We start from the raw sequence: 14682 nt of genomic DNA, 5'->3' as shown, positions 1-14682 counted from the left end.
ACTAATGTCTGATTATAATGAGACCTCATGCAGATATACCTTTGTTCCATATTTTAGTCTTTGATGGGTTTTTTTATTATTTGATGTGGCTGAACCTTGCAATCCAGGTTCAGCCACATCAAATAATAAAAAAGCCCATCAAATTCTTGCTAATGGATTATAGAGCAAAAGCTGAATAACAATTAACAAACCAAATCAATGTTAGGGAAAATCAGATTACTGACCACATATAATAAACATCTTACAGTGTGCACAGGCTTTTTATAGTCTATTCCACAGTGGATGAATTAGAAGTGACATGAGACGCCTGGTTGATACTTAATACTAGTCATTCTTGCTCTCTCTAAGGACTCATTTTGTACACGAATCCCTGGTCAGATACCTCCCCAAGACCTGTCACTATTAGTTAGATCAGACTTGCACAGAGAAAATGTATTATGGCTCAATGTGGCACTTTAAAATCACGGATCAATGGTTAGATCAGGCTTTGCATATGTGCACTTTGTTGCATACTAATTGCTTTTCCCAGTACGGGAAGTAGATTTGGGTTAGACAGTTGATGTGATTAGAACAAAGAAAGATTTCTTATATCCATCAGGCTACAAACACATCTAGCAAATTATTTTCATTAGGCTGTAAAAATAGCAGCAGGGCATAGAAATGAAATAATGTAGAAGCAGTGTCAAACTAGTTCTTAGGGACAGTTCACCTCAAAATGAAAACTCTGTCATCATACTCACCCTCAAGTTGTTCCAAACGTGTATGAGTTTACCATTGACTGCATGGTATTTTTTTTCCTATACTATGGAAGTCAATGGCTGCCGTCAACTGTTTGACACAGTGTTTTTATGCAACTGGCTCTTGGTCTAAGCTGGTTTAAGTTGTTTTCCACAATGGATTCCCATGGAAACACAACAGTTACTGGTAAAACATTCCACTTGTAACCAATCACAAAATAGTAGGCTGGATTTCAGCTTCATAATGATAAATAGTTTCCAAATGTTATGTTTCATAATAACATGCTTTATTTCTTTATGGCACTCATCTGAGTGAGGATGTATTTTCCGAATCCTGATTTCCACAAAGGGCCCTTATATAATAAGAGCACTTGTCACAAACGGCAGTGAAGGGGCGTGGCATAAGCTTCAAAGTTTAAAAACAGGCTAACTGTGTGAACGGAACCACATCTGCAAACTAGAGGTACTGCATTCATTCTTACTAATTTAATTGTACTGTTTTAATTATTCAGTTTTGAGCATATAGTGTTTAAATGTGAATGTGAAAGCTGGTTCTCGCGATATATGCATAAAATCGCGAGAATGTATTGCTCCGTTGTCAGTTCTGAATCTGCAGACTCGAAGTTGAATTCAGCTGCAGGTCTTGGTTTTCACTTTGTGTTCTATCTAAATGTGTATTAAGAATCTCTAACTGCATAACGCCGTGTGATTTTAAAATAACAGCTAGTTACACTGCATGCTAATCGACTGTGTTGTGACTTTTAACGGTTGTTATTGAGGAAGTCTCGCAGTACGTAGTTCTGTGTTCAGTTTATTTTAGAATCTCATTATTATGAACATGGTTGCATCTTATTTTGGGCATAATCTTAAACTACTTTAAATGTTGCAGCGTTAAATAGACCGTTTATTAAACCAGGTAACAGTTATTCGGACATCTTCCTGCATGCATTTGTTTACATGCATTGCAAGTGCATTTAACCGTTACTTCTGTAATCCATATTTGGAAATTAGTAGCAGCTAAACAGCATTAAATGCATTGCAATGCAATGTCTGTAGTCTTCAGTCAGTGCAAAGTCCGAACCGCCAAGGTGTGTCTAACCCGTTAAATGAGACACAGCCAAGATGAGTTATTTACAGTAGCCTACTGATTTACACCAGCCAAGCATTCACTTCTTATTCAAACATGCAGTTTTTTTTTTTTTTTTTTTTTTTTTTTGGCTTAAATAGAGTTGGGGGGAAAAAGATGTTTAAGTATTTTTTTCTAGGGGTGGGCGAAATGACCTAAATCGATATGATATCATTATGAGTCATTTTATTTCATGATAACGATAGGCTAGTTATTTTTGCTTTAAATGAGGTTTTAATGATATTAAAATTTGATACCATTGAAATTTCATTATTCAAACCATTTTCAATATAATTTAAAAAACTAATACTAGCCTACAAAGACTCTCAAGCTATAACTTACATGAAGACTTGTAAACCGTGATAAAGAAAAAACTTAAATAATAATAATAATAAAAACTACAATAGAACAAAGACACAAATGAATTAGATCTACCTGAAAACTTCAAGCACTAGAAATAAGAAATATACATAAGATGTGTGTATATATATATATATATATATATATATATATATATATATATATATATATATATATATATTAGTAATCAAATGTATTAAAAAAAAAACATGTATAGTCTTTACTGTGTAAATTAACCCAGACAGCGACATAGTATCAGCCCAGATCCGGCCCAAATCTGGGCCATGTGGAATCCACGTGTACCAGATGTGGGCCGAATCTGGGCGACACTGTTGCTGTCTGGGAAATATAAATGTATTCTTATAAAAGTTCAAAAAAAGTGATTCAGTCAAGAGCAGTTACAGATTTTCTCTTTTTTTGTTGTTTAACATTAATAGTGACAGCAGGTAGCCTAAATTTGGATGCTGTCATTTTAAGACCGACCGCACTGATCCAATATACTCGTGCATTTTCTTTCTCAACTGTTTACATTCACTTAAGACATAAATGACTGTTTACTTGCAAATACTTGGTTATTATGACACAAGTTATGTGTTTAACCATTCAAGCCCAGTTAGGTGGCAAAAAGCACACTGAAACGCTTCTACGTTTTAAAATCAGCTGTTTTTAAACCGCAATGTTTAAAAATGCATGCAAACGATAAGCAACGTCACATGAGCGTAACCGTGATAGACACGATAGTCCAAAATAGGGCTGTGAAATCGCAATTAATCGCCTCCAAAGTAAAAGTTTGTTTACATAATATATTTGTTTGTACTGTGTATAATTATTGTGTATATACAGCAAATACACACACATGCATGTATATATTTAAGAAAAAGTGTTATATAAAATATTTATTTATAATATAATTATATATATATAGGTCTAAAGATACATATACATGCAAAAATTTCTTAAATATATACATGCATGTTTGTGTATTTATTTATACAAAATAATTATACGCAGTACACACCCATATAGGCTATTATGTAAACACAAACTTTTATTTTGTTTCACAGCCATAGTCCAAAATCTCTACCGGTTGACAAATTTCTACCGGTTAATCGTGTCTACCGCCGGTATATCCCCCCTACTTTTAATCAAATTTCACACTGTCCGAACACTATTATATTAATGAATGTAACTGTTTGTTGGACAGGATCCCCGAAACCATGTCTGAGCGTAGCGGCAAGGTGCAGACAGTGCTTGGTCTGATCGAGCCTGATCAGCTGGGCCGAACCATGACACACGAACACCTCACAATGACGTTTGAGTGCAGCCACGTTCCCCCAGCACCTGGAGATGAGGGTCTCGCCGCAGCTCCCATTGAGATGAAGCATCTTCACTGGTTGCAGCAGAATCCGTACAGCCACCAAGAGAACCTGCTGTTGAATCAGGAGATCGAGGCGGTGAAGGAAGAGTTGCTGTGTTACCGTAAAGCAGGAGGAGGATCCATAGTGGAGAACACCACCACGGGCATCAACCGAAATCTGCCCGTCCTGCGTCAGCTGGCGAAGGACACGGGTGTGCATGTCATAGCTGGAGCGGGGTACTATGTGGACGTGACCCACTCTGATGAGACGCGAAAGATGACCGTTGAGAAGGTTGGAGCGTGTGCTCTTGTCTTGTGACTACATTGCAAAACAAAACGGATGCCTTTTCTATTTTCAGAATGATGGAAATAGAGGTGTGCGATGTTGACAAAATGATTTCTGGGATTTTTTTCAGTTAGTGTGATTTAGTGCTGGTACCTTCACTGGTTTAGGCCTGTCGTGGACCGCTGACTCCCAAAGGTTTTTTTTTATATTCTGTGCGGTGGTTAATTCACAGCAGTGACAGAAACCTTTTTTTTTTTTTTTTGAAGGGTGATATTTTCCACTGTAAACTGATTTTTAGAAGTATTTTTATCTTATTAGATAAGATGTGTACATCATCTTTTGAGTTAAATACTTACATTTATTCAATGAATTAAATTAGAAATACGAGACACTATAGGTGTTTACCAATCAAATTAAATCAGTATCAACTAGGGGTGTAACGGTACCCTCATGCCACGGTTCGATACATATCACGATACTGAACTCACAATACGATATTATTGCGATACTCAAAGACATATGGGAAAAGGTTAACACAAAATGTACTGTTGATTAAAATGCTAAATTTGATGTTACATTGTGGGTGTAAATGAGGCTTTGACTTGGTGCTGGTAACCCAAAGCACAGGACAATAGTGACACCACAATAAAAATATTGATGATTTGTAGCTGAAAATACAGAAATATACGAAATATGTATGCTTGCGCTCGTTCACTGACTAGATATATTTAAAATAATGTAGGCCACTTTTTACTGGTAAAATGAGACATTTGGTATTATCAGGATCTAAAAATATTCCCCCATTGCATTATTATACATTATCATATTCAACATTATAATAGTTTAATGTAGTACTGGCACTAAACTCTGTAAACTGAAATTTTTTCTCACACAGTAATTTTTTATTTTGGGTAAACTATCCATGATACAAATTGTCACTATCCACGATACATATTGTTGCATTTTTGTATTGCGATATATTGTTACACCCCTAGATCAACGAAATCTATTTTTGCACTGCTGAAGTGGAACAAAAGATACATCTAAAGGAGCATTTAGATGCATTTTCACTGCAGTTACAATTGCATAAATAATGCTGAGATTAATGATTTTAAAATGTAAATATATTTTTCAATGAAATTGGCATATGAAACTAAAACCACCTGTAGGTGGCGACAAGTCACTGACTGAGTGAGTCTTTAAATTATTATATTATTATTATACCGTTTAGTCTGATTCATGTGAACGCATAATTTTGATTAATTCATGAACGAAACACCACTGTGTGTTGCTCACCACATTTCTGTTAAGGCATTATTTGGAGCTGCACTTTTAACTTTAGACAACAGTTAACAACAATTACGATATTGTCATAAACAATATCGCACACCCCTAGATGGAAATGATTTGTTCCCATTTCTCAAATGTGTCATCTTTTTTTTCCACAAGCTTACTGACATCATTGTCAGCGAGGTGCTCCATGGAGCAGACGGCACAGAAATCCGCTGTGGCGTGATTGGAGAGATCGGCACTAGCTGGCCAATCACAGAGAGTGAGAAAAAGGTCCTGCGAGCCACCGCTCACGCTCAGACTCAGCTCGGCTGCCCCGTCATCATCCACCCTGGACGGGACACAGCCGCTCCTGGAGAGGTCATCCGCATTCTGCAGGAAGCTGGTGGAGATATCTCCAAAACGGTCATGTCTCATCTTGACAGGTAGGAAGAGGTGGGAAAACACCTGCATACTGGAACTTGTTCCATAAATGGTTCCTATGAGGAAGAAAACCACAAAATATTAACAGCTGTCTGAGAACAACATGTAGATCAGGGGTTCTCAACTCTGGCCCTTGAGGTCCACTTTCCTGCAGTTTTGCTCCAACTTTAATCAAACACACCTGGACAAGCTAACAAAGGGCTTCTGGATTCCTATAATGTTATAGACAGGTTAGATTGATCATGGTTTGAGCGAAACTCTAGTGTGGTCAATATTATGCAGATGTACTACCATGCAAATTTTTTGTAATATTTTCAAAATAAGTCTCTTATGCTCACCAAGGCAAAGTACAATAAAAACAGTAAAATTGTGACATTTTATTACAATTTAAAATAACTGTTTTCTGTTTTAATATAGTCTTCAGTGTCACATGATCCTTCAGAAATCATTCTAATATGTTGATTTGGTACTAAAGAAACATTTCTAATTATTATCAATGTTAAAAACCGTTGAAAAACTACTTAATGTTTTTGTGGAAACTGATACTTTTTTCCCCAGGATTCTTTGATGAATAGAAGGTTCAAAACAACACCATTTATTTGAAATATAATTTTTTATCATTTTAATGCATCCTTGCTGAAGTATTCATTTCTTTTAAATGGCAGTATAAATCAACTTCTTATATCTTCAACTTATATCTCACAATTCTGAGAAAAGATGTCATAATTGCGAGATTTATAACACGTAATTCTGACGTTATAATACGCAATTCTGACTTTATATCAGATTCACGCAATTCTGACTTTATGCCATGCAATTGCAACTATATCACACAATTCTTACTTTACAGTGAGGAAAATAAGTATTTGAACACCCTGCTATTTTGCAAGTTCTCCCACTTGGAAATCATGGAGGGGTCTGAAATTGTCATCGTAGGTGCATGTCCACTGTGAGAGACATAATCTAAAAAAAAAAATCCAGAAATCACAATGTATGATTTTTTAACTATTTATTTGTATGATACAGCTGCAAATAAGTATTTGAACACCTGAGAAAATCAATGTTAATATTTGGTACAGTAGCCTTTGTTTGCAATTACAGAGGTCAAACGTTTCCTGTAGTTTTTCACCAGGTTTGCACACACTGCAGGAGGAATTTTGGCCCACTCCTCCACACAGATCTTCTCTAGATCAGTCAGGTTTCTGGGCTGTCGCTGAGAAACACGGAGTTTGAGCTCCCTCCAAAGATTCTCTATTGGGTTTAGGTCTGGAGACTGGCTAGGCCACGACAGAACCTTGATATGCTTCTTACAGAGCCACTCCTTGGTTATCCTGGCTGTGTGCTTCGGGTCATTGTCATGTTGGAAGACCCAGCCTCGACCCATCTTCAATGCTCTAACTGAGGGAAGGAGGTTGTTCCCCAAAATCTCGCAATACATGGCCCCGGTCATCCTCTCCTTAATACAGTGCAGTCGCCCTGTCCCATGTGCAGAAAAACACCCCCAGAGCATGATGCTACCACCCCCATGCTTCACAGTAGGGATGGTGTTCTTGGGATGGTACTCATCATTCTTCTTCCTCCAAACACGTTTAGTGGAATTATGACCAAAAAGTTCTATTTTGGTCTCATCTGACCACATGACTTTCTCCCATGACTCCTCTGGATCATCCAAATGGTCATTGGCAAACTTAAGACGGGCCTTGACATGTGCTGGTTTAAGCAGGGGAACCTTCCGTGCCATGCATGATTTCAAACCATGACGTCTTAGTGTATTACCAACAGTAACCTTGGAAACGGTGGTCCCAGCTCTTTTCAGGTCATTGACCAGCTCCTCCCGTGTAGTTCTGGGCTGATTTCTCACCTTTCTTAGGATCATTGAGACCCCACGAGGTGAGATCTTGCATGGAGCCCCAGTCCGAGGGAGATTGACAGTCATGTTTAGCTTCTTCCATTTTCTAATGATTGCTCCAACAGTGGACCTTTTTTCACCAAGCTGCTTGGCAATTTCCCCGTAGCCCTTTCCAGCCTTGTGGAGGTGTACAATTTTGTCTCTAGTGTCTTTGGACAGCTCTTTGGTCTTGGCCATGTTAGTAGTTGGATTCTTACTGATTGTATGGTGTGGACAGGTGTCTTTATGCAGCTAACGACCTCAAACAGGTGCATCTAATTTAGGATAATAAATGGAGTGAAGGTGGACATTTTAAAGGCAGACTAACAGGTCTTTGAGGGTCAGAATTCTAGCTGATAGACAGGTGTTCAAATACTTATTTGCAGCTGTATCATACAAATAAATAGTTAAAAAATCACATATTGTGATTTCTGGATTTTTTGTTTTAGATTATGTCTCTCACAGTGGACATGCACCTACGATGACAATTTCAGACCCCTCCATGATTTCCAAGTGGGAGAACTTGCAAAATAGCAGGGTGTTCAAATACTTATTTTCCTCACTGTATATCACGCAATTTTGACTTCATATCACGCAATTCTGACTTTATATCACGCAATTTTGACTTTATATCACGCAATTGCAACTTTATATCATGCAATTTTGACTTTATAACTCACAATTGCGACTTTATATCTCGCAATTCTGAGAAATAAAGTCAGAATTGCGAGATGTAAGCTCGCAATTGTGAGATAATCTTTTAAAAAGAGATTTTCTTTTAAAATGTTTTATTCTGTGGCGGAAACAAGCTTCCATAACTTCAGGCGCTTTTATGACCCAGGGTTTGTTTTTTGTTTATATGAAGGTCACATAAAAATGGCTGTACTTGGCTGTTAGTGGTACCGTGTCAGTGAAGAGCTTGAGATATGAAATATGTAGGTGGTGTATGTAGGAGGTGGTGGAAATGACTTAAATTTCCATTGATTAAATGTTCATGAGTTATAGAAAAAAGGACAGAACTTCCTGTGATGCATGTATGTCCATTCTTGGCCGAAGTGAGTGGACCAATTAAACTAGAGTGTGAAAAACTGTTTTTTAAGGGATAGACAAAAGTGCCCATTGTTGAAGAAACTCCTACGTATATACTGTACATTATACAATTCAATAACAGGCTAATTAGATACTTATTTTACACTATATTTACAGTTCACAAAACCTAATGTTTTTGTTACTTTTTCACAATCATCATTTATTAATTTTAGAGAATCAAACACGTCACATAGAGTGATTTTTGTAGGCCAACCCGGAAGTTAGCATCACCCTGGTTCCCTCGACAAAACCCAATAGGATTTTACTATTGGCTTTTAGATTATTGCAGAAAATAAGCTCTGTGATTAACAAAAGTTTATGATTCCTATACAATTTGTTCATGATGATAATCTTCACAAATTGACAACTTTTTTTGTGTTTTTGAAGCCTAAATACAATCGGCAGATATAAAAAGCTTAACATAGGCTATACACAGTACGAATTACACTATGGTCAAATTACTTCAATGTCACCACCATTAAGGCACATTCACTTCGAGATTGATAACTATAATGATAATTATATTAGTGTCCACACCAGTGGATGATAACGTTCTGTTTAATATAAGCGCTCGCACAGTTATGTTGTCTGACTGCTTTAAATTCGCAAACTCTTCAAAGTCTGGTGCAATTTGATTGGCTGTCAAATGTTTTTAGCGTCAGTTAGCTGGGAAAAAAAGTTGTTCTGAAAGTGATATCGTTCTTCTCTGTCTTTATTGTTATAGTCGTAGTTTGGACTTTGCTATTCTCATATAATTAGAATGAGTATAGAATGGAAACAACAGTGTCAAAGAATAAAACGTGAATATATCTTGAGCTTGTTAACCACAGACCTTATTTCAAGCATTTAACCGCAAACCCATTCAAAAAACACATTGACTTCAGGACGATGGAACCGGAAGTGCTAAAATGGTAACTTTGTATTTGGATTTTGCCTTTGTCATGCCTTTAACGCTCTATTGTGTGTCCCTTATAGAACCATATATGATCGTCAAGAGCTTCTGGAGTTTGCAAAGATGGGAAGCTACCTTGAATATGACCTCTTTGGCACAGAGTTGCTGAATTACCCATTCAACCTTCGTGTTGACATGCCCAGCGACAGCCAGAGAGTTCAGAAGTAAGTATCTGCCTCCAACCAGAATGCAGGCATTACATTAGATGGGTCATAAACATCTGCCTCGTTTTCTTTTTCTGGTAATCAGTACAGTACATGATTGTGGGTGTGTTTACACTTGTAGTTCAATTCGCTTGGTTCGTTTAGTCCGGACCAAAAAAACAAACATTTTGGGCCCTATTTTAACGATCTAAGCGCATGGTCTTAAGCGCACGTTGCAAGCGCACTTAGGTCGTGTCCGAATCCACTTTTGCTAGTTTAACGACGGGAAAAATGGTCGGCGCACCCGGCGCTTGGCCTAAAAGATTTGTCCTTATTCTCTTAATGAGGTAATAATGGATGTGTTTTGGGCATAACGTGCAATAAACCAATCAGAGTCTCATCTCCCATTCCCTTTAAAAGCCAGTTGTGCTCGCGCCATGGCAGATTTGCTATTTACATGGCGGAATTTTGCAAGCGGAGAAACGGTTCTGCTCGGTGTCTCCTTACCAGTCACCCCCAATTTTGGCAAGTGCTGCATACATGACATACCCAAAATAAAAAGGTTGCTGCTCATAAGTCATTCTGAATAGACACATAACACACATATATTTAGAAAGCCAACCCTTGAGAGTTTATAGTTCAAGACTCAAAATTAACCAGACTGTTATTAATATTGAGATATATAAGCTCAAACATAAAAACAAAAACAACAAATATTAAGAATATATTTATTAAATGTATAAAAATATTATTTGAATTTAGGATAGCAACTTATAACCACAACTAAAGTGTAGCCACAATTGTAGTCATGCTTCATTTCAAATCTGAGTTTGATATCTCTAAAATTATGCATTTTATGATGCCTATTGTAAGACCATGTCAGGGGAGGATTTGGAGAAGTTTCACAGAAAGGCTAACAAGATTCTCATCAAATATTTTATTGCCCTATAAACACCCATTTACGGTCTTTGACTAATGTCTGGCGAGGAGAACTGGCCCCATTCATGTTCTATTCATTTAAATCGACCAAGACTTAATCTTCTTATTCTTTTATCCTTATTCTTTTGTTTGAATTCAGCCATAATAGCCTTTCTTTTGGCATAATGCTTGGCCATGACGCCTATATAAATCCCACTAAACGTGAATAATCCACCTATTAACTTAACGTTAAGTCTTGTTAGAAAACAAACAACAATAAACTATTCTTGGAACTTTTAAATGCGAATTCTTTAAAAAAAATATATATTATGGAATAGAAAGCTCCTGCAGCAGGTGCATTAGCACAACAGTAGCCTCAAGCTACATGACACAATTTAATTGATTAATATTACACTTTTACTAAAAGCTCACTTTAAAACACCATCGAGTATTTGTATCATATTCCGGTCGCGGATTAAAATGTTTTCAAGTCAAAAAAAGATTTTGAAATATGTTATATTTAGCAATTTATATGAAGCTATGGGCTATGCTTACCTATAACTTTATTCTTTATTCATATAAAAACACCCCAAATCGCACGAAAATCAAACACAAAACACAAATACTAAAATCGTGCATTTATTAGCTGCTTGTTTCGGTGAAGAAATGCCACTTTCGCTTTGTTTATCACGGATGTGCAGAATCAGGAAGTGTACACAGACGCGTCATGCAGAAGAGGTCACGTTGAATCACGTGAGATGATTGACAGCTGTTCAGCGAATCATAAAGATTTGAGGTCAAGTATGACGCAAATCAGGAAGAGGAGACACACATCTCGCTGTGTTCGCTGTTTGAGCTCTTCAGATCGCATAATTCAGTGGAAAATGAATACAAATGTTATTCTGTATGACGAAATATTTTACTAGCATGTAATAATTATTCATTATTTCTCCAAATATGCGCACCATTGGACTAATAGCCCTGTCGTATGCTGTATATTATATGTATTTGAACACAAATAAACCGGAGAAGACGAGAATGGATGTTGTGTGAGTGATTAATTCTATTCAAAATAACGAACGTTACAGATTAATTATTTTGCTCTCCTGGCATAAATTAAGCAATTAATGTCACTGCAAACCAGTTTAATCATAAACAGTGGTCAAATATCGAAGCTGGAGTCTTAAACCTTTCTCATAATGCTGATTTTGTCCAGATCAAGTAAGAGTGTGATGTTTTAAATCGTAATGCATTTTGAACAACAATAATCTGGGATCACCAGTGATCCTATGACGGGCAAGGGGTAACAAAAAAAATATTGTGCAGTGGCGCAAAGTCTAGTTGACTTTAGACCAGGTTTCAGTTGGTCAATGGCACAGTCTATTTCTGTTGCCTCAAAAAAGCAACGTGCCAACAGTGCGCCTGAACACACCTCGTTTTCAGACCAGCACACCCATGGGCACACAGATGGGCGCAAATGCATTTGCTATTTAAACAATGTGGCGCAGGACGTGAAAATGATAACCGTGTCGGGCTGAAACTAGCAAAAAACACTTGCGTCGTGCCGCAGTGCGCAGGGTGTGTGATAGGGCCCTTAGACTTGGTTCGCTTGGCATTCACACTGTCATTTTACAACGTACCTAAAGGCATAGCGATATGTTCACAACCTGATTGGTCGGGTTTTATTTCACAACGGAACTTACCGAACATCTAAAACAATGCTGTGTTCTGGGATAAATGCACTCGTTGTATGTGCGTAGCCCAAATATGATGGCATTTTGACCAGCTGAGAACTCGTGAAGAGCTTGTGAAATGTGTTAAAGAGTCAAAACAGCGGCAGGACTCCCTCCGTCACACAAATGAAGATCTGCTGTGAGGAGATGCGGTTCTGATGCTTGTACTGAACTGTGATGGGCAACATTGCGATTATGATGAGAAAAAACAAGTTTGCTTGAGCATTCTGTCCTTTTAGGGTCGCATCTTGTGACAACATGTTCTGTTTTGGTTCGTTTACATGTCTTCTGTCTGTGTTGCGTTCATATTTCATTCAAACCGCGTTCGTTTGGAAGTGGACAGAGACCCATCTTTACAGAGGTCTCGATCTGCTTGTTTGATGCCACTAGGGTTCAGATGGCAGCGTTCACACTTATTCAAATTAACCGCACAAACAGAGCAATCGCACCAGGGTTCGTTTTAATCAAACCAAACATGGCAATTGTGAACACACCCTGTGTTTCTTTAAACATGCAAATTTGATTGATGCACAAATTTAATGAGACTATCCATTTTATAAACTGTCAACAGATCATTGAGAGTAATTTTGTCTTGTTCCACCAGCTTGGTTTTTCTGATCAGGGAAGGTTATGAAGACCGAATCCTCATCGCCCATGATATCCACACCAAGCACAGACTGACCAAGTATGGCGGTCATGGCTACTCCCACATCCTGGAGAATATTGTTCCCAAAATGTTGTCCCGAGGAATCACTCAGAATCAGGTGGACAAAATACTGATTGAGAATCCTAAACACTGGCTGACGTTTAAATAAATCAACTGCCTTAAAAGTCGATTTACTTCCTCAAGTTAACGTACCAAATATTGATTTCTACCTTTATTTGTTAAGAACATTGTTGTTCAATTGATTTTGGTGCTAAATTCCATACTTTGGTAAACGTTAATCCACGTTAGATGTCAAAGTTGGGACCCATAGATCACTGGTAGGTTTAACACTAATCATTGAAGCCTGGTAAATATTTGATTTGAATATTTGAACCTTTTAAGTCTAATTAAAGTTCTCTCGCCACAAAAAAAGTGGTTAAAATAAAAACATGGCTCTGAGTCATAGAAAATGGGTGCTTTGTTTTCTTGGATGAACTACCAAAGAAAATGCTTTTAAGCAATTAGACTATTAATTAAACTCAGGGAATCACAATGAAAAAATGAAAGTGTGGTACGAGCACAGAAGGAACGGTACTGGTGCGATCAAAGTTCTAATTATGCGCAAAATTCATTATTAATCAATCGCACACTAATAATGTGCAAAATGTGCTTTCTTATATTGTCTAGCTGCAAACATCTCACAGTTAATGGCAATATCATGCTGAATTTAAAGATGCCCCTTTACAACAACTGACTACTAGTACTAAGGTGGTTGGATTTGACTGTATGTCTAAGTAAGACTGCTTGCCGTACACATCTAATAATTGAAAGGCGTGCGTTCTGACAGGTCATTGTGTAGGACAGAGAGGTGTTCCTCTGGAGCAGGTGGCCGCTCACAGTGACTCCTCTAGTAAAATATGACACTGTCAGTTGCTCTGTTCCTGTGTAACAGCAAGGTAATGTTAAAAAAAATCATGCCGTGTGAGTCATCCATAACGTTCTTAGATGACAGCATATCAAAACATCTTATCCCGTTTCCTTCCATTTCAAATGAAAGTGCTCCTATTATGCTATTTTAAAGGTTACTAATTTTGTTTTGGAGGCCTCCTACAATAGATTTTCATTCCTCAAATGTCAGAAAACACTTTCATTTTCTCATAATATACATTGCACATCACCTCATTCCTCTAAGAGTCTGAAAATGGTTCATTTGAAGATTCATTCTCTCTAAACCCATTCTTTCCAAGAGCTTTCTCTGCTATGAATGGACAGATGACCCAGTCTGATGTGATTGGTCTGATTGGTCAGATGGTCCAGCCTGTTGTTATTGGTCTGCTCTGCTTTGATTGGTCAGATGGCATTGATGGGGTTGGCATTCCAGTTCAAATTAGTGATGGAATTGGCAATGGAAATGAAAGGGATTTCTATCTTTTATTCTCTCAATAGCCTACGAAAGTGATACGAATTCAGCACAAAAAAAAATGTATTTGTCATTGAATTGTTCATTTAAGAGATTTGTTAAAAATCACTGATTCATCTAGTAATGAAGCAAGTGGTGTCTTTATGAGCGAGTCATTGAATCATTCACTCAAACCAATTTTTTTAAATGACAATTCATAATTTATTAAATATACTTTTTATGTAGACTGCAGCAACTAACATTTTCTCATAATCTCTGTCAATTACATATGTTTAATTGTCTATTAAGAATTGTGATCTCTATTTAAAAAGTGA

General features: G+C 37.3%; 1 protein-coding gene across 2 annotated transcripts; it reads left to right on the top strand.

Annotated features, from left to right (window-relative positions):
- Positions 1-1081: 1081 nt before the first annotated feature.
- Positions 1082-14437, top strand: pter (phosphotriesterase related). 2 transcript variants are annotated; one of them, XM_084119393.1, is made up of 5 exons: positions 1082-1200; positions 3428-3872; positions 5316-5581; positions 9532-9672; positions 12907-14437. In XM_084119393.1, the coding sequence occupies exons 2-5, from the start codon at positions 3441-3443 to the stop codon at positions 13115-13117; spliced, it is 1050 nt and encodes a 349-aa protein (XP_083975519.1). In that variant the 5' UTR covers positions 1082-1200; positions 3428-3440; the 3' UTR covers positions 13118-14437. The 2 variants fall into 2 exon arrangements, with proteins under 2 accessions (XP_083975519.1, XP_083975520.1); XM_084119394.1 differs by lacking the exon at positions 1082-1200 and adding an exon at positions 1316-1377.
- The last annotated feature ends 245 nt before the right edge of the window (positions 14438-14682 follow it).

The sequence above is a fragment of the Abramis brama genome (assembly GCF_963993115.1).
Source record: "Abramis brama genome assembly, chromosome: 7".
NCBI classification, from domain to species: domain Eukaryota; kingdom Metazoa; phylum Chordata; class Actinopteri; order Cypriniformes; family Leuciscidae; genus Abramis; species Abramis brama.
Note: the sequence above shows the minus strand (reverse complement) of the source record. Positions and strands in the feature narration are given on the sequence as shown.

Bases quoted from the DNA above. Each gene is read 5' to 3' on its own strand.
- pter (XM_084119393.1), top strand. From the start codon at position 3,441: ATGTCTGAGCGTAGCGGCAAGGTGCAGACAGTGCTTGGTCTGATCGAG. The intron at 3,873-5,315 runs GTTGGAGCGTGT...TTTTTCCACAAG, and splicing joins GAAAGATGACCGTTGAGAAG to CTTACTGACATCATTGTCAG. The intron at 9,673-12,906 runs GTAAGTATCTGC...TTGTTCCACCAG, and splicing joins GACAGCCAGAGAGTTCAGAA to CTTGGTTTTTCTGATCAGGG.